The sequence below is a fragment of the Oryzias latipes genome, chromosome 4, assembly GCF_002234675.1.
Source record: "Oryzias latipes chromosome 4, ASM223467v1".
Lineage (NCBI taxonomy): Eukaryota > Metazoa > Chordata > Actinopteri > Beloniformes > Adrianichthyidae > Oryzias > Oryzias latipes.
In genome coordinates, this window is record NC_019862.2 from 6,831,730 (window position 1) to 6,859,333 (window position 27,604).

The window sequence follows — 27,604 nt, forward strand, 5'->3', positions numbered from 1 at the left end:
ATGTACTTGAGCTGTCACCCACCCCACCAGATGGAACTGGGGGGGATGGCCACAGGACCTACACCTTGGTGGCCATTTTGTGTCAAAACAAGAACATTTGGTAAAAGTTTCACATTTTCACACAATATGGGAAAAAAACTACTTCTGTTTAATCGATCTTCCTCCAGCTTAAGTCTACAACCAAAGTTACGTTGACCTCTGATGTCTCAGCGGAAAGAAGCCGCCATCAAACATTTATATTAAAACTCCACAAGCGTCATTGAGACGGGGAATAAAATGTTGGCTTTAAACTTTGTAGATTTTTTAACGCTTAGTATGACGATCTTGCAAAAGTGACATTTTTTACCAAAATATGAAAATGTAATACATGAATCCCTGGCTCAAGCTGAACAAAGCAATATGACATACAGTATGAACATATGAGGAACGTGGGTGTGGTTAACAAAAAACCCTCCATTGCCAAAGAGATTCAAACAATTTACTTTCACAGATTCTTCTAAAAATGACACATGGATTTAGATTTAGATTTCTTTAAATTATGTTTTCAGTTATTTTTATGTTCAGGATTTTGTTTGTTGACATCAATACAAAGACGAAGAAGAACCTCAGAACAGGACATCAGAGACGTCCTCACAGACGAGCAAAGTCTTCTTTGGCGGATGTTCCTCAGATTTGACGGTTTCAATGTCAGTTTTCCCCGCAGAGGAGAAGAAGAAATTCATCCATATGGAGGAGACGCGGAATCACACTGAGATCAAAGGGAACAGACAGATTGTGGAGCAGCAAATAACTTGGGGACCGATCCTGCCGAATTCCCGACTGATGTGAGACGTATAGCTGCCAATTATTCCAGTAAGAGAAGCGAAAATCCTCTGCGTCATTTCAAAAGAGCAACCAAAGCTCTGACCATGCAGTCGATTTATGAACTGATAAAAAAAACTGCAAGAATCAAACACATTATTCTTTAGTTTGAAATGTTTCATAGATTTATCAAATCCATTCATTTATTTTCTTTAACCTCTTCAGACATGAGCTAATATTTGAGCTAACCCTTTAAACATGCAGTCCCAGGCGTCGCAGCAGAATTAATTATAATGTAACCAAAATGTGAGACGTATGGTTAAAGTAATTTTGGAACCCTCTATGGCATGACGTTGCATTCAGGCAACAAACCGTTGTTTTGGCTTACACACTGCCCCTTTACATTTTCCTTTTTTAACTAAAACATCCCATTAGTAGTTTGATGAAGGGTCTGTGAACAATGAAATTTGAGCTGGATGTGGCTTTGACCTTTAGCCTTTGGGTCCTTTTTGGGACCACAGCCAACTTGGACATGTTGCCTGCAAAAGGTAAGATACATTTTTTGGTTTGTTTAAATTTATTCAATTTGTAAAAAAAAAAAAAAAAAAAAAAAAAAAATCTGATGTGCATGCATATGTGAAGATGCATTTTTTGATTTTGTCTTCATTTATTTAGTAAATTTCTACACCTAAAAGTTCCAGCAACACTGATTACCCAGAATGGAATGATTGAAATGAGTTTGAGTTTGATTTTATTTGGGTGTTATGCACGCATGTGCCCGGCCTGCATGGGCTTATATGATACTGGAAGACAGAATACAGAAAATGGCCATCACATACCTAAAATAACAATATACAATAATCCACCCAATCAGAGTCTCACAGAATACAAAGTGTCCATTCTTATTGTCCATGCCTTTGCCAAAACAGTTGCCAAATAAAAAAATTCATTTACAAAATGCCAACATAAAAATTTAACTTCAGTTAACCAAAACAAATCAGGACATTTCTTTTCAATTACCTCATGTAAACAAAGTCTGTGTTTTTCATACAAAGGACAATAAAACAAAAAATGAAATTCATCCTCCACCACTTGCAGCTCACAGAGTCTTTCCTCCTCTGGAACAGCTTTAAGAGCCCTACTTCCACCTGTAGGGGGAGCACTCCTGCTCCGAGTTGAGCACATGAGGATCTTTGTCCTCTTTAAATTGTACCTAACAAATGGCTCAGTAGAGAAATTGTCCTTAATTTGCAAATAAGTTAGTAATTTTGGTTTTTGAAACAGTTTCATTTTCCAGTATTTTTCATAATAATAATAAACTCAAGTTTCTTTAACATTAACCATCTTACATTTTTAAACAATTAAAAAATAATGACTGTAAATTTACAGAGGACAAAATCTTCAACACGTTGTTACACCAGGGATAGATATGAGCTCTATCCCAATCAAAAACCTTACGTGTAAGTCTCTCTTAAGGTAAAGTCACCAGCCGGTTTCATAATCTGAGAACTTCTGCTCTTTGTTTGATCACACAAGGTTCCCATCCCATGTCCCCCTCTATGGCAGCTTTAGTGGTGAAACTGTGAACACCCAGTAAGTATCTCATTGCTCTGTTTTGAACCTTATCACACTCAGGAGCGTCTTGTCTTCATAACCCAAGACTCTTGCAGCATAAAATAACACATATCCCATGATACAAGTGAATAGAATGAGATGGAAAAAATACCATTTCAGTATATAAACACAGTGGCTATCTCTAATCCATAACTATTACGTTATTTATAAAATTTTTGTAAGAAGATGTGTTGAAATTCTTAAAATAAAGCTTTATTGCTCGTTTGTTCCTTATTCTACCTATTAAAACGTTGGTGTTTTGGTCCTTCCGTTGCATCTTGTTGCAATGATGGGAAGGGGGGGTCGGGGTTGCTCCAATGATAACTCGGAGGTAATGACTTCCTGCCGCTCTGCAGAAAATATGTCATAGAAATCGACACAGGTTTTTTGATTTAGTCTAAAACCGTTGTTTGGCAATTTGGTTTTTGCAAGTATTAAAGCTTCTTTTTTTCATGTGGAAAGTTTTTCTGAACGTGCTTACAACTATATACCGCAAGTTTTGTTTGTGGTTTATCAATGGTGCAGACGAGTCCAGGTGGGTGATGCATCCAAATTATTATATTTTTAAGTCTCAACATACCAAGTAACCATAAGTTTTATTTTTTAAAGTTATATTTGAAATAATTTTTCACCTGATCCATATCTGAAGTTATAGCTGCATTAAAAGTAAATGTCTTTTTTTTTTTTTTACTTAGTTTTAATTGTGTGTATTTATTTATTTACACCCGTCCACCCACAGCCAGAACCCCAATAGTAGACAAAATCATAGACTAAAATCATTACATTTTCATATAAATATACCAAATAAATTCAATAAAACAGTGGATACAAATAAGAAAAAATATTAAATAAATTAAGCCAGATACAGTACATTGAAATGCGGTAATAGTGGCTTTGCCTTCAAAATCCTTGGACAAGGAAATAACTATTTTCTGGATCAAGTCTGCACCGCCATTATGTGTTGTAATCACGCAAAATAAGTAAAGGTCAAATGGCGAGATTGACCTATGGTCGTATAATTCCATTTACTCATGATGTCATCAGCTTGTGTCACATTTCGGAGTGATTGGGGCGATTCCCGTCCGATGTTCTTGTGACCAAAGTGACTCGAGCAACTCAAATGAATAAACCGGGCCTTGGTCTGCAGCCGTTCAGACTGCACTGCGGCAGCGCGACTGCAGGATGGGAGGCGGGTGCATGGGTGGATTTTAGGATGGGGGTCTGCAGTCAGAACCATCTGGAAAAAGCCTAGCAGGCATCCAACGCTGGGACAGCTCGGGTCGCTTCAGCTTCACTGACCACCAATCTCCTCTATTGATGCAGTTCTGGGTAACGTCACAGTGTCCCGCTCTGACAGGCACAACAACCGTCTATAGATGCAATCTAAAGATCTTTTTGGCTCCAGACTGTATATTTTTTTACCATTTTGCTCTTCATCTCATGTTACAAAAGTGGCTGAAGACTCGCTGGATGGAAGATCAAAGATTTCAGAAGTGTCTTCAGTGTAAGACAGAAAAAAAAAAACTCCAGAATTGGCCTCCACCAGAAAACTGCTCAACCAAAAGATACACAACAAAAAATGAGATGGAAAACATTTATAGTGGTCGGCCTGAAGTCTGACTGTTGAATCAAGTATTTTCATTCATATTTGATTAAAGCGCTCGCTTCGCTCCGCCCTCTGATGGAGGAAAGCAACTGCTGGAGGACGGAACTTTGTGTATCTAATCATTCTTACATAATGCAAGACCACTGGGAACGTAAGTTTCATGAGTTTCCCCACAAGTCTGCAAAAACTATCCGTTTTTGCACGACTGTAGAGTCGTCTCACACAAACACAGTGGAATCCAAGCAATCGATCCGTAAGATGGATTCACACAACAGGAAAACAGGGTGACTTTACCCATTGTGTGTAAAAACGGCACGTGTTTGGTTTTTATTCTATGCTATTATTACTGTTTTCCAAAATGCATTTGGCAAATGTTGGTCCCAATTTCACCAAATAGGTCTGTTAAAAACATTTTTACCCCTGCCGCTTCCATGAGAAAAACTAAAAGGACAATTGTCTTTTTTCCCCCCTACATCATCATCCACAAACAGTTAATAAAAGGGACTTATTTCAAAAACTGAACCCTCATTGGTGCACTTTCATTTATTAGTTATTTGCGGGGGAGGGGCAAAAATGTAAATATAAAAACTGAAGATGCCTAAAAACTAGAGCTGTTAAAAATGAGGATGAGTTTGAGAAAGAAAGTCATAAAAACTTAACTTATCGAATTAAAAAAGGGAATTATCAATAAACACAGAACTACATATACACTTTGTTGAAAATATTGTTTACAAAGAAATTGGTCGACAAACGTCTTTATTGGAAGAGATCTGATGGGAAAAAAGAAAATAAAAAAAACGTAAATTCTCTGTTAACCTACCTGGATCAGATTTTTGACTCTTCTTTCCTGGACAGCAGTGACCTGCTGACCTGAGCTCCATTCAGCTCTTATACACAGGACACACCACTAAACCCGAATCCGTTTTTAATTTGAGAAGATCAAAGGCAAATCTAGTGACGGATTTACGTCCAAAATCTGCACTTCAGTTGGGAATTCTGCAAATATCTATAATTTTTGCAAACTAAATTGTACAGAAGTGTCTCAGTTTTGGTTCTGGACCAAAAATGTCTTCTGACTTTTTTGGTTGTTTGAGAATTACAAAGTTTATGCGTATTTTATGTAGTTTATCCGGAATTATTACATAAATCTTAAAACAATTGTGCGTGAGATGCGTTTGGGAGTTTTGTGAGATGTGTTCACAAATTTGAGGCTTTCCTCGACTGTTCCACATATGTCTAACGGACTTTTCATGCATGTACCACAGATGTATAACTTTTGTATCGCGTATTCGGCACACATATCACGTTCAAATAACCTATTTGATGCATGAATCACTAATGAATTGCATATAAACAGCGCAATAATCACGCATGGTTCATGTTTTACGTTGGTTTACGTGTTCTTTGCGTAGTTAATTCATACTTCTTCCGTGGTTTTAATGTGGCTCTTTCATGATACGTTTGTGAAAATCTCATCTAAATACCACAACTTTTCTCAATTTTTCCACGTAGATTCACATATGAACAATTTTCACCTGTGCAATATGAGCAAAATGAAAGTAGCAGCTGTTTGACACAACCTTCAGACCTGAAGTCTCACTCATCCTCTATTTTCAAAGTGTTCCCAGAGGTCTTTTCATTCTGATGATGTCTTTAACCAAAATCCAAAAACTGTCATTTTCTAAGACATAGTTTCTAACAGGAAGTCATCAGAAATTCACTATTTTCATCAGATTGGGTTTTTAAAACAATGTCCAAACAAAAAGAGCTTATGAATAAATATAAAAATGTGATTATTGAAAAGAAAAATTGAATCGTGGCCACCAAATTCTGAATGGCCACCAAAACACATCAAGTCACTTTTTCAGCAGTTCCTTCTCCTATTGACGTTTTTATAGAAAACTCTGTTATAAATATATTTCATTAAATATATTTAAAAATAATTTGTTAAACCTTGTGAATGTGCAGCATCACATACAGCAGAGAAAGTGAAGCTTTGCTCCTCTGCTGCAGTCCTTCCTGGACAGAAGAACCCGGATCCTGAAGCTTGGGCTCAGATTATTGTCTGGACTGGTTTGGTTTAAAGGAGCTCTGCTTAACAAAATTGACCATGCAAGAAATAAGGTAATTAACGCTGAGTCTGACTCAACACTTCTGTCAGGAACGGAGCTCATATCTATATATTTTATGTTCTTCACAGAACAAATGTGAAGGTACGACTCCAGATGGTTTCCAGTGACTGAACACTTCTGCAGAATAATAAAGGACAGAGAGGCTTAAGGCAGAGGAGTTCATTTAGGTGTAAATGCTGCTTCAAAGCAGTTATATGACTAAAGTCCAATCATTCGCTTAGGGTATTGTTTCTTTCCTTCAGTTACTGATCACATTTCTCGGGTGGTGTCCTGGTTACCACAAAACCCACATTTGATAACCTAATTTGACAAGCTGGTTTCCATTTTCTCCTTCCTCACAAAAAATAAACAAATGAAGCCTCAATGTTTCAGGAAAACAGATGATGGAAAACCATTTCCTGTTAAAGGTGGGATTAATATTGAAACCAGAAGCAAAGGATGAGGTCAAATCAGGATCATCTTAATGTAAAGAAAATACTAGATTGTAAATTTAAAAATAAATAAAGACATCTAAAGCTAAAGAAAAAATATATTTAAAAAAACAGCATTAAACTGCAAAGTACACACAGTAAACTTGAAGTAAAATATTTAACATCTAATCATGTGCACAATTATTTGCACACATTATGTAAAAATGAATACCAAAAAATCAAATGTTTGCAATATAATTTGTGGAATACCTCAGGGGTCTGTCCTAGGACCCTAGTTATCCAGTCTGTGTATAAATGACATCGTTGGTGCATCCAAAAGGTTCAAATGGATCTTTGAACTATTTGCTGACGACAATATATTTGATATTTAGGCAATAATCTAGAACATATGGAAGCGACGGTCTAATCAGAATTAAAAAATAATGAAACAATGGTTTGATGTACATAAATTATCAGTGAACTGCATACAAAAAAGCCATTTTTATGATGATTAGATACAGACACATAAATCCTAAGTAAAAAGGCAGAAAAATATGTTTTCTTCTCTCTGTTCCCTTTCATGTATAAAGCTTCTGTAAGATCTTTCGTTTTTGTTGTTTTGTGAAAAATGAAAAGGAAAAAAACAAAAAATTATTATTTAAAAGTATTTATAAATTTATTTAATATTTGGGAATAAATTTTGATTCCAACAGGCTTTGTGATAACTCCTCAGCCCTACTGGGCATGCTCCAACAGCTACCTGACAATTGGCTGATTTTGCTTTGGGGAACTCGGCCCAGACATCCAGGTTGGTGAGGACTGAGAGGAAAACCCGTTTCAGTTTGACAAAGCAGAGCAGTGAGAATCCAGAACTAATCAGCTTCTCTGTTTAGGCCAACCAAAAAGATTTAACATTTACGTGATCAAACTGATGGACAACAGCATGAAGAGGGTGACCTCACATCCCACAACATCCCAGCAGAGAGCATGCTGGGATGTCCCTCTCCAGTGAGCTCCAGAGCCAGATTGCAGCCTTGACAGGCAGATTGCTGGAGTCATCAGGTCTCAGAGACAAACTTGTTAAGATGTGTGGTGGATGGTGTGTGCGTGTTAGAGAAGGGGCACGCTTTTTTCCTTTAGCTGTAAGTGATTATCAGTGAGTTACTGATCAGGATTTGATATTTTAAACCTCGTTAAGTTGTACAAAAAAGTACCGTATTTTCTGGACTATAATTCACTCCGGAGTATAAGTCGCACCAGCCCAAAAATGCATTATAAAGTAGTAAAAAACACAGATAAGTCGCACTGGACTATAAGTCGCATTTTGACGGGAAATTTATTTGACAAAATCTGGGACCAAGAACTAATAACTTTCACAACCTCATATGACACAATCATATCAGACTGTTTATCTCATAATTTCACAGTAATTTTTTCTCATACTTATTTATTTATTCCTTTCATGAAGCATCATTGGCCAACTAATACTCTGTTTTCATCCTGTATTTGTAGAAACAGTTGTCATTTTTATTGCATTTCTGAATCTATGAAATCATTGGAAAATAGAATATTATGTTGTTAGCCTTCAAGATCTTACTGTAAAAAAAGTTTGCTGATTCTCTGAGTCACTTAACATACTCTTAACACTTAACATACCTCATACATCAAATTGACCCAGGAACGTCATCTCTGTTCCTCACAAATGAACATAACAGGAGGGTTAACAATGTATTTATTTCAATTTAGTTCTAATATAAGTCGCTGCGGAGTATAAGTCGCACCCCTTGCCAAACTATGAAAAAAAGGGCGGCTTATAGTCTGGAAAATACGGTATTTTTGTATTGTTATCGAACTCTGTGAGCAACTTGAGACTTTTTTTCGTCTGCGTAGTACTGTACATTTATGAAAAGAAAAGTACGTCATTTGAGACTATTTTAACTCAATGTTGTGAGAAATGAAGGTTGAAAGCTTCCAAACAACCACCAAGAATCATGTAGCCCCAGAAAATATTTAGCTTCAGGGAGAAAATTCAACTTATTATGATTTTCTAAAGTCAGAGTATTAATACTGTATTAATGTCAGGTTACATTAGTGTAGAGCGTAAAAGCAGAAGAAACTTAGCTGGAACTTGAACTGAATAAATGATGAAAAAAATCAAGTTATTTATTTAACTACTAGGTCGAACATTGTTTCACAAGATAATTCTGTCACCAAAAAAATGACAATATCAGAAATCATGTTTTAAATGTAACAAACAACATAAACAGGGAAAAATAACTCTTTTAGACGATGTGTAGACCTATGTTGCTTTTTAAACAGAAATGGGTACATATCACTGTGCAAAAGAAACTGTTAGTGGGGTTTTTAACATGTCCTTGTGACATTTTTCTGGTGATGGAGGTCATTTATAAAGAAAATTCGAATTCAAATAACATTTCTGAGTATCTTTTAATTTCTAATTGATGCGAATCAGGAGCAGATGAAAACATGCCGTTGTAAAAAGATCACATTAGTGACGCAGAAAATCAATGTGTGGGCCAAAATCTCTCTGCTTCGCCCCATTTCGATGCATCCACAAATAGATGGACGTCTTTATTATCCTCGTCTGAGTTGGAATCTGGATTTAAACTGTACGGCTGGATAGCTCTGATGTAACTAGCTGTTTTTGTTGCACCGGTAAGATGGGTGACGGGAAGTGCTGGTGGGCTTGCTCTGCGGCAACAGTCCTGCCCACAATTCAGAGGTGAATTTCAAATGAATTCCTGCCGCTCTGATGAAACAATCCTAGAAAACGACACAGATTTTGGGATTTTGGCTAAAAATCAGAATGAAAAGACCACTGGGAACGCTTTGAAAATTGATCCAAAGATGATCGGAGTGAGACTTTAAAGTTAATTCTGTTTAATGTTGTTTTGTCGTTTAGTAAACATTACTGTGATCCACTCAGTGTAATGTGATGATCATATATCTGGTTTTATTAAGATGATAAACCAGGAGCATCCGAGTGATGCAAAAAAAACTCTCCTGTCATAACAGGTTTGTGTGGGGGGTGGGGTGAGCCGTGCCACATGCAGGTCTGACCCGTGTCGGTCCGGATCCACCGACGCTTTTCCTTTTTTCTCAAACATCTATGGTCTAAAACAAACGACAGCATTTTTGTGTTCATTTCTGACCCCAAACAGTCGTGGCAGATGGCGGCCTTCTTGGTCTGCCGGGGAGGATGTTTTCAGAACGTCACCTGGTCCAGAATTTATATCAGTTATTAGAAAAGAGTTGTGAAAGCCTTCTGATTTTATGAAGACAGATTTGAATCATTTTAATTAATCCAACAATCTTTTAATTACTTCCAATGTCCTAAAGAGTATCTTAAAGCTTCAGTTATTCAGAAATTAATTGAGTTTCACTCAAAACTGTACGGAAAGCCTTAGAGATGGGTGTTTGTTAACATTTAGACTCAGGAGAATGTGACGAAACAATCTAAACATAAATATTTGGAATCTATATTTATGTGGTGTAAAACTATTTCCTTGTGTTTTCTGTGAATAAAATAAAAAGGAAGTTGACTAGTTTGGAGGAAATATATTTTCTCCAGAGCTGCTCTGAGGCCTTAATGAGTTAAAAGACTGATGTCAGAAGAAAGTTCTCAAAATCAGCTGATTAACGCAATTCACGCACATTCATTCTCCCCCTGAAAGGCGCATCAGCCCTTTTGTTTGCTGGAAACTGATAGTTTGGAGGTCCCTGACGCACCAGGTTCTGATCCAACCCGTTCACACGTGCGGCCGGGACTCCGAACACCTCCCGGGACGGAGGCGGCGTCGGAACCGCGTTTTTGTCACAAAGTTCCTCAGTCAAAAACCCGCCTGCATTCCAACAAAGACCAACCGACTCACCGTAGTTCGACGAGGAGACCTGCGTTCCGCGCGTCATGGCACTTGGAGGAACAATCGAAGCGCGCGCGTGCCGGTGTTGGGGTCCGCATAGGAGAGCGGAGGAGCCGCGCGGGGTCTTCACGCCTCTGTCCGGGTCCCGTCGGGTGAGAAACGGAGAGCTACTCGGCTCCGCACCGCTGCTGATGCTGCGGCCACGCAACTCAGCGTCGGTTTTGTTTACAGCGCAGCGTCAATCTGACCCCCTTAAAGGGCCCGCCGCCGCTTCTCCTCCGGCGGGCGCGCGCATCCTTTTGTTTAGGAGATGAGAGCGCGTGGAGAGACTTTACCGTCACTCCACAGGAGCACCCATGCTCGGGTCATCCTAGCAGTGAATCCTATTCAGATCAACCGCTCGTATGAACCACTTTGTTTAAAACTGTTTCCTTATGGAGAAATAGTGACCCCAGCTGGCCGAGTGGAGGTACTGCAGGTGTGTCTTTGTTCCTTTGTTCCTGACTCTTTTATTGAACGCTGCATCATATCATTATTCCTCCTTATTTTATGAAGCTTTTTTATCAAAGCACGTGCATTATTTTATTCATATGAATTATCTACACAAATGTTTGCCAATGACATAATAATCTACATATGCAAATCTGATCAACACAGCAAGGAACTTCTCTTTTTTTGTGTATTTAAGGAAAATCTGCCAATGGGGTCAGAACTTTTGACTTATTTTGACGGGGTCTGCTACTGCAGTGTTTTATACCCCAAATTCAATGGATGGAGGTTTGGGTCCAAAAACACGTCACATCACATCGTTGAAAAAAACACCACAGCTCTGAGGAGCAAATGCTTTACATTTTAATCTCAGTTCAGTTTTGAAAGAGGCTTTGATTTCCATTTTTGTGAGAGGACACTGAACATGTATCACTGTATTATTATAATGTGAAAACAAATCTTTAATATGATCTCAACTAGATTTTTAGCTGCTTCAGAACAAATTCAAATGTTTTCCATGGTGTAAAACTTTCCGCAGACTTCTTTTGTTTTCCTGCTAGATTTTAAAATAAATGCACAAACGAAAAGCCCTCACAGTGAAACTGCACGGGAACATGAGCACAGGTAGTTCTGACAGGTGTCTTCACTTTTCGGCTAACCGACCCTCTTGAAAAACACCACCTCATGTCTGAATCCTGCAGAACGAACTGCTTTTGGAACAGGTGCGGACAAAACAGATGATCTCATTTTTGCATCTTATATGGCTCCGCCTGCAGACAGCCGTCTGGCGCCACAATGGAGAGAAGGATATGGTTAATTTAAAAAAAAGGTTTGGTTCCACATAGACGGTTGCTTTGTCCTCCTCTGTGCACGCTCTCTGCTGCAGATAGACGCTCTGAGATGCAACATTTCTCCAAAACAGCTCAATCCTCTGATTTCACAGTTTCTGAGTTTCTGCTCCCGCCTCACATACAAACTGCCCTTTAGAAAATAATGCTCTGATGCTACCAGACCCACCACGTCTCACCTGGATACGTTTGAGCTGAACACCCTTAAGGCACACGAGGATAAACTCTAAAAATCCTCACAGAAAATCTGAGGTTCAAACTGAAATCCCTCCTGCTGGGATGTGACTGTTATCTGGACACAGACCTCAAACCGAACTGTAAAACTGACAAATGAGCCTCTGCTTCAGAGCTGCTCTAAAAAAAAAAAAAACAAATCAATCTGTTGGATATTTTCCCTCCTTTTGGTTGAAACGGTTCAAGAAACGATTGTTTCTTTGTGCTTGACAAGTTCTTCTCAACGCTGGCTGGGATGTGAGGATTTGATGTCTTCCTTTAAAAAATGCAGCAGGAATGAAATATTCATCCTGGACTCGGCTCAATGACTTTCTCTTATGTTGATGTTGCGTCTTTATGTACGGTACACTCACTGCCTGCAGTTGTGATGCTTTTCAAAGGCAAAACTCTGGTGTCTAAGATCTGGTCTAAGGCTAAGAAACAGGCATTTCTGTTATTTTTAGATCAATGTTTGTAGATTAAAAACATATATGGAATTTAACACAAAAATAAAACAAAGTGTTTTCAAAGCCTCGAGAAAGTCTGCCCTTTTGAAGGATTAATGCATCTTTAAAAATTTCATTAAACCCTTCAGGGACAGGTAACTCCAGGCCTCATTCCTGCATGATTTCCAAGATTCCATGCTCTGGCATGTTCTAATTGGCTGAACACATCTGAATCAGGTAATCAGATATGAGTTTGGATGTTTGGAAATCATGCTGACACACTGGCCCTCGAGGCCTGGAGTTGCCCATCCCTGCTTTAAATTCCCATCCATCCTGCAGGACTTTCAAGTTCTAGTAAACAACATCCGTCTCTGCTGTCTGGTGGTCACTGCTCCAGAGGGTGTTTAACTGCTGCCTGAAGGACTTTTTCCCAATGACATCTTAGTGGAGTGCTGGACATGGACTGCTACTTTAGAATGGTTCTAGATTGTTGTGAGCTGGAATGTTCTGCAGGAAAGGTTAGTCTGGTTTTCCCCTCACCCTTATCCTTCTGAGGGGTCTGGCAAATGTCAGAGAACATTTCTCTAATGGTATGTGCACACTGGGCTCAGAAACTCGTGTTCAAGTGGCTCCTTCCAATGAAAAGTCTTTGCTTGGTTGCAGCACTGCTTGCTGCTGATTACCTGGACCAGGTGTATTCATTCAATTAGAACCTGGAGACATCTGATTGAGTCAATTAGCTTGCAGGGCTTCAAGGGCAGGAAAACAGTTAGGGTGGTAGATCTCGAGGACCAGGAATGAGCAGCCCTGGTCTATCGTATTGTTTCAGTTACGCACTATTGCCATTCTCTAAAATTTCTAAAAATTTACATTAGAACTTGGCTAAAAAAAGTGAGCACAGAAGGAAGAAACAGTAATGAAACAATTCAAAATACTTCAGCATCAGCGAAGCAAGTGCAGCCGAGCGCTGCAGCGACGAGCATCAGCTCTGCCTCTCCATCTCGCTGTTTCAGAGTGTCTGCCACTGCACAGCAAACCCTGTCTGACCTTGGAGTTGATTAACCTAAAAATGATCCAGCGCAGTATTTTCTCTGGAAAGAAACACTTTTTGTAGTTTCTGAAACCAAAATGGACCCTGGTGAGAACATTCAGTAAAAAGTGATGCTGCAGACTGTTTCCATGGAGACAGATCATCACAATCTGATTTAGACTCAGTGAATTCTCCTTTTTATGGTTTTATTTACACATTGGGTTTGAGCATGGATTGAGTTTGTATTGTGAGAGTTTTGATAAATGCGTCTTTAATATATCAAAAAATAACGACGTGTGCACCCCCACCCCCCACTAAGAATAGAGCAATAGCCCCCCAGCTACACTCCTCTGGAGCCAGATCTGCTTAGACCTTAATAAAAATAGATCACACAGAAGCAAGAGCTCAGCATGCAGTTTCTCAGTGGGCTCTGTTTCTAAAATGCTTTTGTCCCATCAGGCTATTTGGGGAAGCACAGGAATCCTTTTACTCTGAAAATATTTTATTTATAGCAAAAATATGGATGGAGGCCAACAGGAGTAAAGCAGACAAGTCTCTTTGCGCTGTTCAAAAGTTTTTATTTTATTTGAGCATATATTTAAATATGTCGCTCTCACGAACCTCAAAACGTTTTAGAAGATTAGACTGAAGGGAAGCATCTCTGCATCTATGATGCTCTCTGCTCGTGAAAATCTGCTCTGCTGGTTCTAGCTTTGTTTGAGAGCTGGGGGATGTTGGAGGATCAGACACAAACGGACCTCTTCGGTAATGAAGGGATGGTTTCTGTTTAAATTCATCCTCCAAACAGAAAAGATGATGAGGATCTTGTCGGTGAAAGCTCTGCTGGAACGGGGCTGTGGCCTCAGGTCTTTAGGCCAGGACGAGATCCGGCAGCAGGTTGTTTAGGACCATGGGGAGGTGAGGGGGGAGCAGATGAGCAGAACGCGCGCCGGTCCCGGCAAGGATGAGGCTCGTTCAGGTCCAGCACGTTGTGGAGTCCCGGAGCTTGTTCCCGACAGGATGAAGACTCACTGCGCGCGTGGAATCGAAAGGGAATGAAGATGAAGATTAGAGTGGTAATTAGGAAATGAAATGCTGGAGCGTCACGCGCGTCAGTGCAGAGCAGTTTGCGGCGGCGCTGCGCCGGTTTGTTTTTACGCAACAAGCCAGTAAAACTCTTACGCTTTGGGCTGTAAACATGACCCGCAGCTGTGTGTGTGTGTGTGGGGGGGGGGGGGGGGGGGGGCGTTTCTGCGCCGCCTCAGTTTTGACAATTTCAGTTTTCATACTGGAGATTTAGAATTTTTTTTAGATTTTCACAGTAAAAGGCTCTTAGGACTTCTCCAACCCTGCTCCACTAAATGCTGTGACCTTCTTCTCATGTCTCTCCAGTGCCAAGGGGTCGGTGGCATCCTGGTGGTTACCATGGTTACAAGCTTCATAGTGATGTACAGCAGCAGCATCTCCAAAGATGGGTCACCTCCACGATCACCGCTGTCCTCTCCACGCTGGAACCCCCCCGTTTCAGCCACAAGTAGGGCAGCTCTGATGGGGTACACCAGCGTCATGGATCGCAAGGTAAACCAAGAACATCTCATAGAGGAGAACATCCATGCATTCAGACAGAGGAAGTCACTGCCAGAAATGTACCTTTAACCCTTGTGCTATCTTAGATGACCCCACCCTTGCATTGAGGTGTTCTCCCTACCATGACAAAGGTGGATAAAGGTGGAAAGATTTCATGTAATCCATGGACACCAGTGAAGATCACAAATCATTGAAGAAAAAAGGTTCAGAGCACTGTCTAGTGGGTCTAGATGACCCAACTCCCAATGCTAAAGTACCTAGGATAGCACAAGGGTTACGTAGAGAAGCTTTACTCTGCATTCACATCCTGCTGGTATTTGAGCTTAAACATGAAGTATATGGACCCTCAGCAGAAATGGTTGAGTCTCAGACTTAAAGACGTGGTGCTACAGAAAGATTTCCCACGGCAGTGAAACTCTCCTGGAAATGCTGCCCATTTGGGAGCAGTTTAGCTGTAAACAAGAAGAAAAAGAATCATGAAGACAATAAACCTCCAGTCTCGTTTGCTCTCTTACAATCCAAAGGTTTCTGCACCCCCTTAATGCACCCTCTTTTTGACGTCTCTGACCTTTTGTTTGATTCACGGTTATTCAGATTCACACGTTGGGATGTTTTTTTGGGGGCACTAACTCTTATTGGTTCACTTTTTAACTTAACTTTTAACTTTTTGCATTCACACAGTTCAGAGCTGAAACAGAACTTGATCTGCAACAGAGTTTAAATGATATATTTATCACATCCTGTCAAATGAAGTGCACTGCGAAAAAATAAACTCATGCTTTCAATTTCATTTGTGAGATTTGTCACCTGGAAAACCAGAGTGCTACAAGCAGCTCAGATATGTTTTATTATAGAATAAATATATCTTTATATCTATAAGTAGGGTTTATGTCAATCATTACATTGTGTACATCTAAAAAATGATATTTCAGACTAAATCAAATATATATGGATGCTTCTTTTTTTTTCAAAGCAGAACCATCTTTTTCTCTCTATCCATTCATCCATAAATCTTCTAAGCACACTAAATCTCTTTTAAGGTCAGGGGGTTGCTGGAGCCAACCTTCATGCCCTTTGGAACATCTGGAGCTTCTGCTTTGGTCGGTTAATCCCTCCTTGTGAAAGCACCAAATAGACGTTCTTGCTTAAGATTTCCTCATTAGTAGTTTTTAATTTGTTTAGATAACATTGAAATACAAAAAACCTTTCTGAGCAGCAGCCGTGATTGTAGAGAGATGGGACAAATTTCCCACCCTGCAAAGCTAGAGATATATCTTTAGGATAAGAGGAATGTTATCTTTCACTAATAACCAGAGCGTTGCACTCATGTTTGGTTGGAGATATATTTGTTTTGCTGCATTCATCTGCTCAGTCTGATCATTTTAAAGCTGACGTACACCAAAAGCTCATTTATTATAGACAAAGGCAGCCGCCATTCCCTCTGTTGTTCCATGGGGGGAGTGTTGTGCAGAGCTGCTGCCCCCTCAGACAAATGTCAGGAGTCATCCATCTGAACAAGTTCTAACTGTGTCATCTCAAAAGAAAGCCTGGCTCTCAGACAGATTCAAGCATAGATTCATCACTGAGAGACTGCAGAAATGCAAATTCCCAGAAACTGCGTTAAAGTTTTATGCCTTCAGAAAGGCTGGAAAATGAGAAGAGTTTGATCCTGTGAGTCGGCTAGACTCTGCTGCTCTGATTTGTGGGCAAATCCTGTTGGCAGTTTTTTCATGTGACTTTAAAAAACAAAAATATGGAGCACATCTTGGTGAAAAAACTTCAGAGACCTGAAGTCCCTCTCCAATCATTTCAAATTCTTCCCGGTGGTCTTTTAATTGTGATTATGCCATTTTTACCCAAAATCAAAAGACCTGTGTTGTTTTCTAGAACATTGTTTCTGCAGAGCGGCAGGAGTTTGTTAGTAATTGGTGCAAGCAAACCCTCTTCCCTTCCCTCCTTGCTGAGAGCTCGGAGCAGGGAGTTTGTGACCCACCCAGCGTCTTTTCTGCATCACAAATACAATCTTTTTCAAACTGTATTTTTTCGTCTGCTCCTGATTCACAACAGAATTGGAAAATACTCAGAAATGCAGTTTTAAGCTTCATTTTTCTTTAAATATGTCCGCCATCATCCGAAAAATGACACCAGAATATGTTAAAAACACAAAAAACAACATTTTCATCAGAGTGGGTCTTTAATAACTTTCGGTTTGTATTTTGTTTAACAACAAATGGGAATAAGATCTGCAGGATCCACATCACGGTTTCATTATTCCCTCTTCATCTTCCTCACCACTGTGATGGTGACTCAAGTTAAAGAGATGTTGACCTTTGAATAAGTGGCAGCAGAATCGATCCGCACCGGCCTTTCTGCGCTCGATTCACAAAGCGTGTCTGAATGGAGATGTGCAGCTGAAAGCTGATTTATCGCGAGTAATCCCAGCAATCCAACAGCTTTTTACGGCCATTGTCCTTCAGAAAACAGGTTATCAGAGAGTTCAAAGCCTCTTCTACCTGCTGAAGATTATAATAAGCAGCATGAGAGACTGCAATAGTATCACTTAAAAAAAAGGAGTTGTTGTTTGTGTTTTTTTTGTCTCACTGCTCCCTTTAGGGGGCGTCTGCTGCATCATCCACACTCATGTCCTCCTTCTCTGCATCCATGAACCTCCTCTTTCCTGGTAGTCCCACCATGACCTCTTCTGTCACACCTACAGAACATCTCAGTCCTGTCTTCCAGCTCTCATCCACGTCCTGAACAACTCCAGACTTCCTCCTCCAAACCACAGCTCCTCCCTCTAGTCTAGAACATGTCATGGACTAGGCCTGCAGAATATACCGCAAATTTATCGTTATCGCAATATCAAGCTCTGCAATATGCATATCGCAAAAGACGGCGAAAATCGTAATAAATCGTAAACCTTAAATGTGTTAATACAACCTTATGGCAGCTTGAAGCATTTAACGAATCAAATAAATCCCTTTATGCATTTGACCAATTGGATGGACGCCTTCACGTTGTTGACCAATTGGATGGAGGCCTATTATGTTAGATGTTTGTCTCCTATGTCGACGAGGGTCATTTGGAGTATAATTTTTAAACTGTTCCAATGAAATAGGAATGATGTTTTTGGTTATTTTGCTATTTGTTTATATACCGCAAATTATACAGTTATCGCAATATTAATCTCTAATATCGCATATCCCGAGTTTTCCTCTTATCGTGCAGCCCTATCATGGACTTTCTCTGGATCTACAAAGACACAAAGCAGCTCCTTCTGTTCTTCTCCAGAAAAATCCTCAGAGTAGATGTTTCACCTGTGTATCTCTAGGTTGGTGCAAGCATAAAGTAGAGGCTTTCCAAGCATCAGGGTGAACAATCAAGACAAACTAAAGTGTTGTGAAAGTTTAGAGGAGATCTGAAGGGCTTTACTCTTGGTGATCTTGTGATGGAGAACTTCTTCTTGAAAGTTTTTTCCGGGGTGACTGCAGCAAGTGTGGGATTGGTAAATGACAGGAACTAAAATTAAGTTGGTAAAAAAGATTTTTCACTCTGCTGCTGCAGTTAAGAGTTTATGTCTGACACATTTAATAAGAATTCATTCATGTTTCATTCACGCATTTTGTATAATAAGTCCAATAAATTTTATATTTTACTTCTTATTCTGATGTTAATATCATTAGAAACCACGAAGGTTTCTAATGATGATGAGCAGGCTCTGCCAGTTGCTGTGTTCAAGTGACAATTTTAAAAAAATGACTCCAAAATCCATGTTTTTTTGTGCGGGAAATCCATTCGCATGTAATAAAATAGAATGCTTTTATTTCACATACTGAAATTTTAAAACAGTTCCCTTTACTGTGGACACATGAGACAGACAAATTGTCACAGTTAGGCAAGCAGGAGGACCTCCAGAGTGTGCTCCTCAAATGCAGAGAGGGCTGTTTAGTAAAGTGCAGGCAGCTGTGATTGCTCCAGAGGGTCACCAGGAGGCTGGGCAAAGTCACAGGCTATGTCCGAAATCCCACCTTAACTCCTATATAGTGCACTATATAGGGCCTTTGCCATTTTGTAGTGCTGTCCGAATCTATAATTCCAAAACAGAGTGCCCTGGAAATTTCCAGAGGTCTCTGCGGAAAACCAGTGCACATCGATGCTCACTAGATCGGCGAATATGAACCACAATGCATTGCGTCCGAACATTTTTTTGCCCAAAAAATGTATTGAAACGTATTGCTTTAATAAACTATCAACATTTTTTTATCTTGAGAAAACAGTGAATTCATAAATAATCATTGCAAAACGCTCAAAAAGATTTTAACTTTGTGAAATTGATGACGTCACTACATTTTTTAAAAAGTAGTGAGCATGGTGTCCATATGGCTTTTAAAATTCAGGGCAGTACATAGTCCCGCATTATACAGTTTTAGTAGTTAGGGGTTAGGGCAGGAATTCCGACAGAGCCACAGCCAGCCAGCACAAAAACCAAGACAAGGAAAGCTAGCGACAAAATGAAATCAAACCAGGAAATCAAAACACAAATTAATACAATTAAAAACAGATAAAAATGTTGAAGAGTAAAGTTGATATTAGAGCTAATTTTGAGTTCAACGCTGTGACAGCTTTGGTAAAGAAACTGTTCCTGAGTCTATTCCTCCGGCAGTTTAGACCTGAAACGTCTGCCAGAAGGCGGCAGGTTGAACAGATGAAACCAGATGTTGTCCTTCAGAATCTTTCTGGTCCTGCTGAGACTCAGTAGGAGTTGAAGATTGAGGTCATTGCAGTTGCTGGTATTTTCAAGAGGTGTTGATCATCTCTGTGCAGCTGGAGTCCCAAACTGGCACGGCATAGGTCAGGGTCTCGATGATGGAACCATAAAAGGTCACCAGCAGGTTTGGGTGGAGTTGCTGCTCCTGAGCACCTTGGGAAGTGTAGCCGCTGCTGTGCCTTTTTGACCAGGGCAGAGTTCCCCAGTCCTACCACTGTTACGTCATCGGCAGATTTGACATTTATGTTCTCTGGGTGGGCGAGTCATGAGTCACACCTCTAGGACTTTTTGGTAGTATTATCCTTTTTCTGTCTTTGACTTTTGTCAGTATTTTGCAGAAACATCAAGCTGTCAGTTCAGGATCTGAATAAGCTGCTTTGTCCTCCAGGACCGACCCTTTTAGTATTTCCCAGAGGCTTTTAACCACAGACATCCACCATCCACCTGCTGTTGTTTGTTCAACAACTGAAATGATTTGCTCCAGAGAAATTGCTGGGGCAGTACTGAAGAGGGAGAAATTTAAAATATCAGTTGTGGAAAATGAAATAACCAAAAGCGTGTGCGTTTTTCAGCAATGCCAGGAAGTGTGTGTTTGTGCAGTCAGGTGAATCATTTGCTCCAACTTCTCTGAAGTTTTCTTGCAGAGAGCCCTTCCTGACAGGAAATTGTTTATTTTGGGGAAATGTGTTGGAAAACGGAAATAAATGTTCCTCTTTGTAGAGAAGCGTTGACTCCCTCCGGCTCTGGGTGGAAGGATCTTTTTACTTTTAGAAAACGTTTGCAGATAGAAATGGTAGCATTTTCACGCAAGAAAAAAATCTGCAGATTCTCCTGTTGTGCAAATGCATGCAAACAAATGATGCTCGGCACAGCAGTCATTCAGTCATCAGGGGTGGAGTTGCAGCTCTCCCTCTGGTAACTGTATATGAAGAGGCACGTCTCCTCCACGTCAGATCCCGATGGAGTGCAAAGTTCAGAAGATTGATGTTCCTCCCTGCTCAGGCTGGAAATAATTCATTCACTTGTTTCTTCACCATTTCCTTACCGCAGCTCTGAAAACTGGATTTAACACAACAGCATAAGTGCCTCGCATCAGCCGTTCAGGCAAAACAATGTCTGCAGCAACAGCAGAGCCACACTGCCACCATCTTTGAATTATCCATTATCCTCAGAGTGAGCTGGATTCGTTATCATAGAGCTCTGTCTAATGCGTGCAGACCCTCAGTGGATGCAGCTCCAAAGCTGTCTGCCTTCATGAAAGTGATCCAGTATCCAAAACCCTGACAGTTAAAGTCTGTGCACCGCTGAAAAAGCATTTGAAAAACGAGACAAAACTTGATCCTAGTTATGACATTGCATCTGGAAGTCAAAGGTTTTGTCATCTTAAAACTAAGGAGTCAGTTCAGACAGCAATGTGTGGGGAAAGGGTGATGCAGCAGGTTGGAAAGGGTGGAGGAAGCTTTCAGGTGCGATGTGTGACCAAAGAATGAAAGGAAAGAAGACGGGGGTGAGACCAGCCACGGTAGAAACAGGAGGCAGAGCTGGAGGTAGCAGAGATGGAGATGTTGAGGTTCTCTTTAGGAGGGACCAGGATGGATCAGGATCTTAAGTCACCTTTAAAGGAGACTTTTAAAGGTGACTTTAAAGGATTTTCACCACCTTTCATTACTGCATCAATGAAATAATTCCATCTATCCATGTGTCTATTATTCATCCATCCATTTCTCCATTTTCGGAATCCATTGAATCCCTTTTCGGGTCCTGTGGTTGCTGGAGCCTATCCCAGCTACTGCAGTAGCTACGGTAAAGCCAGGACATGTCCAGGGGCCTCATTTATAAACGTTGCGTACGCACAAAAGAAGGCGTACGCCACTCTCTACGCAATAGTTGAGATTTATAAAAAGCAAACTTGACGGGAAAATGTGCGGTCCTTCACGCAAGCTCTGACCCAGGCGTACGCACAAAAACGGGTGAAATGAGAAACGGCGACGCCGTCGGCAGATGGAAGAAACACGTTAAAGTGAAAATGACAATACTGCCTCTCAGAAATAACATGAAGACTTCACAAAGCAAGTCTTACAATTAACAGCTAAACAAACACCCGTTGGACCGATCAGCAGTGAAACAAACAAAAACATCAAACGAAAATTACAACAGAAATTCAAATTAACAAATATTTGCAAAAAGAAAAGTGAAATATTTTCTGCAATATTGGCATGTTGTGCAATTCATCCTCATAAATAATATAGTTAACAGAACGAAATAATGTACAAAACTGATAGTCCCGTCAATGTGTCCGTCTGGCGGACCAGATATAGGTGCAATCAGACAGACAGATAGATAGAGAGAGATGCATTAATTGTCCACTAGGGAAAGTTGTTTTCATAGTAAAACATTTCTTCATAAGCTACGGAATTATGGTATTCATGCATATGCCTTTAGTTTGTTTTATTTTTGATGAAACAATGTATGGCGTATGTCTCGACCATTCAGAAAGCAACAAGAAATTACATTTGCGCTGATCAATTTCCCATTTCCACGTCGATTATTACCGACATCTGTAGCTTGTCAGATGTAATTAAATGGAGGGAAATAAAATGCCCCATCACAATGCGTAATGACGCACAATGGCTGATCTAGCGCACTTAGAAGATGTGGCAAATGGAAGAATTCGGAGTGAACGCATCTTTAGACAGCAAGGAGACTTGTTGGCAAACGAGGACGAGTGGCTTATGAGCCGGTTCCCACTTCCTCTGCGGGCTTTTGGGGGTGTGTCACCCGGTGCATCTGGCGCGTCGCTGTCCCCCTGCGCCTCAGTCACCACTCCACTTAAAAGGGATTCCCCAATTATTGCCGCCAGTCTCTCATCAGGAGGGGTCAGCTCCGGTGTCCCCCCCCCCCCCCCCCCACACACACCCGTGGCAGACACGGGTGTGTGTGTGTGTGGGGGGGTCAGCGCTAGACGTTTTTTTGCCTTGACTTTGATGTCCGACCTTTTCTTTTTTATTTCGGCCACGGTCCGAGGTTGTGAGGCTGCAGCATTTACAGCGTCTGCCGCCGTCTGCCACTCACGTGCCTTTTTGGCATTAGTAAGGCCACACTGTGCCCTCCAAACAACATTATTCTCCTCTTTTCCACCTCGCCAACGATAACTTCTACTTCACATTGAGTGAAGTTACGTTTTTTTGATTTTCTCTCCGTGTTTGGCATGGTTTCGCAATCAATGAATATTCATTTGTGGGCGTTTCATGGACTATTTATGGGCAACTATAGGCGTGTCATGAGGCCGCAAAAGCTGCGCAGCATTTAGAATTGGTTGTGATTTATTAAGAGAAAGATGCGTAGGATGTGTGTGCGCACGGTTTTATAACTCCGAATATTTCTGTGCATACGCACATCCTATGTTTCATCCGTACGCCACTTCTGACGCAAATCCTACGCAATGTTTTATAAATGAGGCCCCAGGGCCTCAAATATTTCAGTCTATGAAAGACAGAATACAGAATACAGAATATATCCATGATTTTAACGAGAAATGCTTGATGAACTAATTTATGCTTCATATAATGATTCTTTAAATAAGCCGATAAAAGCTCATATTTTTTTCCTGCACAGCCTCTGAGGATGCACTGCAAAACTTGTTCCCTGGTCACCAGCTCGGGCCAGCTAACCGGACACAGAAGGGGGGGAGAAATCGATCAGTCTGACTGCGTCATCCGGATGAACGACGCTCCCATCAAAGGGTTCCAGCAGGATGTCGGGCAGCGCACAGACGTGCGGGTTGTGGCCCACTCCAGCCTGCAGAGGGTGCTGCAGAGCAGGCAGCAGCTGCTGAATGGGAGCCAGGTCCTGATCTTCTGGGGGCCAGGCAGCGGCATGAGGCGGGACGGACGGGGCCAGATCTACAACACCCTCAGGCTGATGAGCCAACTGCTGCCCAAACTGAGGCTTTTCGTTATTTCCAGGATCAAGATGCTGAAGTTTGATGAGTCGTTTAAGGAGGAAACCGGCATTGATCGGTAAGGAACACATTTAAACCTTCTTAGCTTGATCTTTGGTATTTTAGTAAATAGGTGTTTGAAAATAGGAACAACCACAAAAAAATCTAGTGATTTTTTTTCTTATCAAGTACTGTAATGTCAAATGTAAATTAGCAGAACACATCGTGTACTCGAGCATGTTTGATTCATTTGAAGACCTCATCAGTAAATCTTAAAGCTAAGACGGTCTTTATAGGAAACACGTCCAAAGCATTCAAGACTAGCAGCAGGGACTTCACAGGAAATGCTCAGAAAAAGGTTTTTTACAGGACGACCAAACAAAATCATGCAGATCTTATGCAAAAGTTGGACTGTTTTTGTTCTTTTTCTGTCAACTTTCAGCTTAAATTCACCCTTTGCAGTAAATGATGGGGAAAACCTACTAGAGGCAGAAATTATGGAAGCTTTTCAATGCTTGTCAGGATAGTTCACTGATCCAAACTTTATATTTGGCTGACCAGTTCTGAACGTCTGAATCATCGTCAGGTACAACAACACTTTGTACTTTGGTCTGGCAAGAAGAAGGCTAAGAACGTATGCTGATAAGTGTTTATGACATTTAGATTGTCGGGAAAATAGTGTGAGAAGCAATTTATATCACCTTAAAAGTTGTTTCCTACATTGTTTACATCCCATAATACTCGACTAAGGTGGCCGTTTTGGTCTAGTTGTTGTGCTCGGAGCATGGAGCCTATTTAGACTGAGGAAACCAAGAGTGAACCAAAGCGCAGTCTGATTGGAAACAAACGAGATCACCCCCACGAAGGATGGGTCAGAGGGTGGTTTCTGGTCCCGGATCAGGGTCCGCTTGGGTGTATTCAGACAGAAAATTTGTTCCGGATTGTTGGGGGAAACGAACTCCGGTTCACTTTAAGTGAACTAAATATGTCCAGTCTGAATACAGCCTAAGATTTAGTTTTAATCTTTACTGTGTCCATTCTATCGAATCATTTCAACCGGTCACAGTGCAGGATGAGCAGCTGTCGCTCTGAAGGAGTGTCTTCTCTTTTGATTACTCTTTCTCACCACAGAAAGACGTCCAACTCGTGGTTGAGCACCGGCTGGTTCACCATGGCCATAGCTTTGGAGCTGTGTGACATGATCAACGTATATGGCATGGTACCTCCTGATTTCTGCAGGTAAAACATTTAACGAGTATAGTGACCCATTTATCCAATCATGTCAACCATTCAAACTATTTTAAACATCTGGTCATCAATGGCAGACCCTTCTATAGCCTATGAGTACATGAGGGGAAATGAAAGTCAGAAAAAGTTCAAACTGACAGCTTATCATGAAACTAAATCAGAAAATCTTACTCCACATGTTGGGTTTGTCCAGTTTAAGCCTTACAGGTGGAAATGGGCTGTCTGTGAGGCAAAACTGGACTAATCAGTACTTTTCTATGGATGACGCTACACTCTGTCCAGTTCTCAGATACAATTTTATTGATTTTTCGATTCGATGTATTCTTTTCACACCCGTCCTGTTGCGTCACCTTGGAGAGCCAAAAGCAGAAAATAATTTTCTTTTGAGTAAATCCAATATCATTAGTAAGTTTAATAACAAAAGCCAGAACATCACAAAAAGGATAAGACGCTCCCGTGATGACAGCAACGAAAGAGATGCTGTAAAAGCAAAAAGCTATATGAGAAAAGGGCAGGCAGCTGTGCCATCTGAGGAGAAGCCACAGCCAACATGCATTGAACAAACCCAAAAACAAACTCTGGGGGGCGATCATAACACATCCCTGTGAGAAACAACTTTCTTTTTTTTTTTATTCACAACTTTAAACGTTAAAGACTCTGCATGCTGACACAAACAGGATGTACTCTCATTTAGGAAGTGCTATTGTAATGTTCATTTTTGACAACATTACTTCTCCCATTGCTGACAAAACCCCGAAGTTCTCAGTGAATCAAATGTGTCTCAGAGATTTTAGCCACAAGCTTAACAGGTCTGTTCAACATTTAGGACCCCTTGAAATGTCACCGATTGTTGTCTTGTTAGGGAACTAGAACATGGAGAACGTGTGAGGCAGAATGAAGGTGATCTGGATGTGACTGAGCACCAGAGGAGTGAGATGCTGCATAATTACCTCCTCTCTTAGCCCAGATTCCACTGATCTCTCTGTTTTCCTGTGTTTGTGTCTTTTTTTTCATCTCCCCGCTGTGACTTGCTTCATCTTCCTCCTCTCCACTCCTGCATCTCCTCCTAATTATCCCAACGCTGCTCCCACGTCTCCGGCTCACACATTCCTTTTCATGCTTTCTTCTTCTGTGAAGATCCTCCTCCCATCTCACCGTGCCGTATCATTACTATGAGCCCTGGGGGCCCGATGAGTGCTCCATGTACCTCTCCCACGAGAGAAGTCGACACGGAAGCCACCACCGCTTCATCACCGAGAAGATGGTGTTTTCAAACTGGGCCAGGACGCTTAACATCCACTTTTACCAGCCGGACTGGGAGCCTGCTGCCACCATGACGGGCGGGAACTTTTCACCCCCAGCCAGATCCGGAAACCCACGGTACAGACCATCGCAGCGTGCGTCAGGAAACCTGTGGACAGTTTCCAGAGAGCAGATTTCCTCTTTGGCCACCGTGAATGTACTAGGCAGCAGAAGGACAGAACAAGCTGTTAGCAGAACGCTTCGCCACTTGGCAGAATGAGATCATCAAGCAGGGGAGGGGATGAAACCTGCTAGAAGCTTGGAAAGTCAAAGAGACTCAGTTAGATGCTGGAATGGCAGAAAGGAGGTTTTCTAAAAATTTTTATCTGAGCCGACACAAAGAAAAAGCTAAAAACAGTAAGAACTGGACTAAGTTTCTTTATTGTCACACTCTTGTAATGTTGACCTGACATGCTTTGACCAAAGAACGCAGAATTCATCAGAAATGTTGGACCCATTTATTATTAAATATGCCCTAAGTCTGTTTTTCCTCATTTCGTCAAAATAAATCTGTGTCAAAAGTTAAAATAAGTTTTTTTATCCTAAAGAACAAAAGTCTGTTTTGACCTCATGCGAAGGCGAAGGCGAAGCTGCAGACTGAAGAACATTCAATTTAGTTTTTATATTCCTCTCCCCCTCAATACGATCTGTTATTATATCTTTTATATTGATTTTAATGTCTTGTAATATATGTAGCCCTTTTTTAATCAATTGGTATTTAAAATTATTTTACTTGATCACTTATCTACAAAAACCATCAGGACACATGTCCCACAATGCATTGTTTTGTAGCCATCAGGGCAGCTTTCAGTCAGTGCAGTACTAAATTTCCAGCTGCGTTCGCTCAGGTTTGCCCCTTGCTCCGCCTCTTTTCTTGTGATATTTTTGTGATGATTGACAGGTGATGTTGAAGCAAAAACAAAAACATACGTCACACACCAGGGGGGTATTCCAGAAAGCAGGTTATGCTAGCTCCCATGGTAAGTTTGAGGCTAAGGAAGTTGATAACCTCAGCTTTCGGTTCCAGAAACAGAGGTATGTTTCAGGGTATGTGAAGTTGCTATAGCAACTCATGCTCCGAACATAACCTGGTCTGGAGAGGTGAAGCAGCATGGCGTGTCCCTTTGAAGATGATTTAGTGGATGAAGAAGCTGAGAATACCTTTTCCACCATGAGAGGGTGATAAGACCACATGGATGTTGGAAAAATAAACTTTTTTACTTTGACCTAACTTAATTATTTGTTTCAGTTAAGATAAATCTTTTTTTTAAGTCAGCTTAAAAAAA

At 40.8% G+C, this 27,604-nt stretch overlaps 2 protein-coding genes across 7 annotated transcripts in view; one reads left to right on the forward strand and one right to left on the reverse strand.

The window, feature by feature from the left end:
• The window catches only part of LOC101161301 (choline transporter-like protein 5-B), a 33,380-nt gene extending 22,518 nt beyond the window's left edge, over positions 1 to 10,862 (reverse strand). The window contains exon 1 of one of the 2 annotated variants that reach the window (XM_004067820.4): positions 10,457 to 10,860. In XM_004067820.4, the coding sequence (XP_004067868.1) occupies positions 10,457 to 10,493 (37 nt within the window). In that variant the 5' untranslated portion in view covers positions 10,494 to 10,860. Of the gene's footprint in view, positions 1 to 10,456 lie in introns of both variants that reach the window. The other variant, XM_011473830.3, reaches the window with a different exon arrangement.
• On the forward strand, positions 10,457 to 26,812 carry LOC100125460 (alpha-N-acetylgalactosaminide alpha-2,6-sialyltransferase 5). Of its 5 annotated transcripts, none has more exons than XM_011473826.2 (5): positions 10,457 to 10,599; positions 14,866 to 15,051; positions 23,444 to 23,847; positions 24,900 to 25,007; positions 26,154 to 26,812. In XM_011473826.2, the coding sequence occupies exons 1-5, from the start codon at positions 10,492 to 10,494 to the stop codon at positions 26,536 to 26,538; spliced, it is 1,191 nt and encodes a 396-aa protein (XP_011472128.1). In that variant the 5' UTR covers positions 10,457 to 10,491; the 3' UTR covers positions 26,539 to 26,812. The 5 variants fall into 5 exon arrangements, with proteins under 5 accessions (XP_011472128.1, XP_023809854.1, XP_011472129.1 ...); XM_011473827.3 differs by lacking the exon at positions 10,457 to 10,599 and adding an exon at positions 12,766 to 12,961; XM_004067679.4 differs by lacking the exon at positions 10,457 to 10,599 and adding an exon at positions 13,953 to 14,549.
• The last annotated feature ends 792 nt before the right edge of the window (positions 26,813 to 27,604 follow it).

Excerpts from the sequence above, each read along its gene's own strand:
- LOC100125460 (XM_011473826.2), top strand. The coding sequence starts at position 10,492 with ATGGCACTTGGAGGAACAATCGAAGCGCGCGCGTGCCGGTGTTGGGGT. Across the intron at positions 10,600-14,865 it reads CTCTGTCCGGGTCCCGTCGG|TGCCAAGGGGTCGGTGGCAT; the intron begins GTGAGAAACGGA and ends ATGTCTCTCCAG. Across the intron at positions 23,848-24,899 it reads GAGGAAACCGGCATTGATCG|AAAGACGTCCAACTCGTGGT; the intron begins GTAAGGAACACA and ends TTCTCACCACAG.